Source organism: Sus scrofa, chromosome 1 (genome assembly GCF_054392235.1).
Source record: "Sus scrofa isolate SSC_HxYL_T2T_F1_AM1 chromosome 1, Sscrofa_HxYL_maternal_Yorkshire_Landrace_v2.0, whole genome shotgun sequence".
In the NCBI taxonomy this organism is placed as follows: Eukaryota; Metazoa; Chordata; class Mammalia; order Artiodactyla; family Suidae; genus Sus; species Sus scrofa.
The window spans coordinates 101408287-101410511 of NC_139383.1; the positions used below are offsets into that span (position 1 = coordinate 101408287).

A 2225-nucleotide genomic window follows, 5' to 3' on the forward strand; every position below is an offset into this window, starting at 1 on the left:
AAGAATTTAGAGGCCAATAAAATACAGGCCTTTGTTATTTATTAGAGGAATAGGCTTAATAAACTCAAGATTGAGCTAAAAAAGGACTTTTTTTCCAGGTAATGTGGTTAATAACATGAACTACATGGAAACTAGGAATGATGTAATGGATTTCATTCTACTGGGACTCACACAGAATCCACAGGTGCAGAAAGTCATATTTGTTGTGTTTTTGGTCATCTACACTGTCTCTCTGGGGGAAATGTGCTCACCATGGTCACCATCACTACCAGCCCATTAATGGGGTGCCCCATGTACTATTTCCTGGCTCATCTCTCTTTCATCAATGCTTGCCATTCCTGTGTGGATACCCCTAAACTGGTTGTAGATTCGCTCTATGAAAAGAAAACAAGCACCTTCAATGCATGCATGATGCAAATCTTTGGGCAACATTTCTTTGGAGGGGCTGATATCATCCTGCTGACTGTGATGGCCTATGACCGATATGTGGCCATCTGCAAGGCCTTGTGCTATGCAACCATCATGAATTGGCAGCTCTGTGGCCTGCTGGTGGGAGTGTCATGGGTGGGAGGCTTTCTCCATGGATTCAAACAGATCCTTTTCATCTTTAGATTGCCCTTCTGTGGTCCTAACGTCATAGATCACTTTACATGTGACCTGATTCCTTTGCTTAATCTGGCCTGCACCGATACCCACACTCTAGGGCTCTTTGTTGCTGCCAACAGTGGATTCATCTGTCTGTCAAACTTCCTACTCTTGGTTGCATCCTATGGGGTCATCCTTCAAACCATAAGGGCCCAAAGCTTGCAGGCCAGATGCAAAGCCCTCTCTACCTGTGTCTCCCACATCGCAGCAGTTGTCATCTTCTTTGTGCCCTGCATATTCGAGTACATGCGACCAGCAGTTACTTTACCCATTGATAAAGCAGTTGCTGTATTCTACACTATGATAACTCCCATGTTAAACCCCTTAATCTATACCTTGAGAAATGCCCAGCTGAAAAATGCCTTTAGGAAACTCTTTAGTGGGAAAGCCATTTCAAGTGAAATAGAAATGTGCCTAGGGCTCTAATTTGAGTTAACATATCAAGAGACAGAAGGACATTTTTGTTATTCTCAGAAAATAATACCTGTGAGAGAATGAACATAAAAACCACTAGAAAGCATATATTCTGTCAAAAGGGGAATTACAATGGGTGCAAGAAAATTTAAACTAACAAACAAACAAACAAAAAAATAATTAGCCCAGGACTATTCTCTAAATATTTGGAAAATTCCTTCAAATTGGAGCACACTATAGCTAAATTCATCAATTCATCTGGATGCAAAATTTTTATTCTTTTTTTTTTGTCTTTTTGCCTTTTCTAGGGTTGTACCTGTGGTATATTGAGGTTCCCAGGCTTGGGATCTAATCGGAGCAGTAGCCGCTGGCCTACACCAGAGCCACAGCAATGCGGAATTCAAGCCGTGTCTGCAACCTACACCAATGCAATGCTGGATCCTTAACCCACTGAGCAAGGCCAGGGATTGAACCCAAAACCTCATGGATCCTAGTAGGATTCATTAAGCACTGAGCCATGATTGGAACTCCCTGAAGTTTTTATTCTAATGCAACAACATAAAGTCAATAAAAGTATATACTGAGGTTTAACAATAATCTCTGCTACAATCCAAAGAGTTAGGTAGGTAGACACTGCTATTATTGCCACTAAGAGCTGAGAGAACAAACAGAAATGAGTAAGTTCCAAAACAGAAATACTGAAGAACCAGTAATCAGAATATCACTGATCGCTCAGAGTATCATCTTTACTGCTATGACACACTGTCAGGAAATGATGACAAAAAGGTAACATGGTTAGAATAGTCACTGTTATTAGCAATGGACTGTGGGACTGTGCTGGACCATATACATATGTAATAAATAAACTAACTTATTACATATATATCATCATAGGAAGAAATAAATTTTTTTCATAGCATGTATGATGTTACACTATATATGCATATCTTTAGCATATATATACTATTATATAATGTGTTGATTACATATATCTAAATTCCAACAATTTTATTAGTCAATCTGTCCATTTTTAAATATCATGGTTGATGGTTAGATATTTTCTGTACATTGTGCTTTGTAACTCCTTTAGGCATATAAAAGATATGGGCCATTTAATCTCAAAAACATGAATAATGAATATTACATCATATTTCCAAATTTCCTTA

General features: G+C 38.6%; 1 protein-coding gene across 1 annotated transcript; it reads left to right on the plus strand.

Annotated features, from left to right (window-relative positions):
• Window positions 1-252: 252 nt before the first annotated feature.
• LOC110258266 (olfactory receptor 4C46-like) lies at window positions 253-1071 on the plus strand. Its single transcript, XM_085013556.1, has one exon. The coding sequence runs from the start codon at window positions 253-255 to the stop codon at window positions 1069-1071; it is 819 nt and encodes a 272-aa protein (XP_084869682.1).
• The last annotated feature ends 1154 nt before the right edge of the window (window positions 1072-2225 follow it).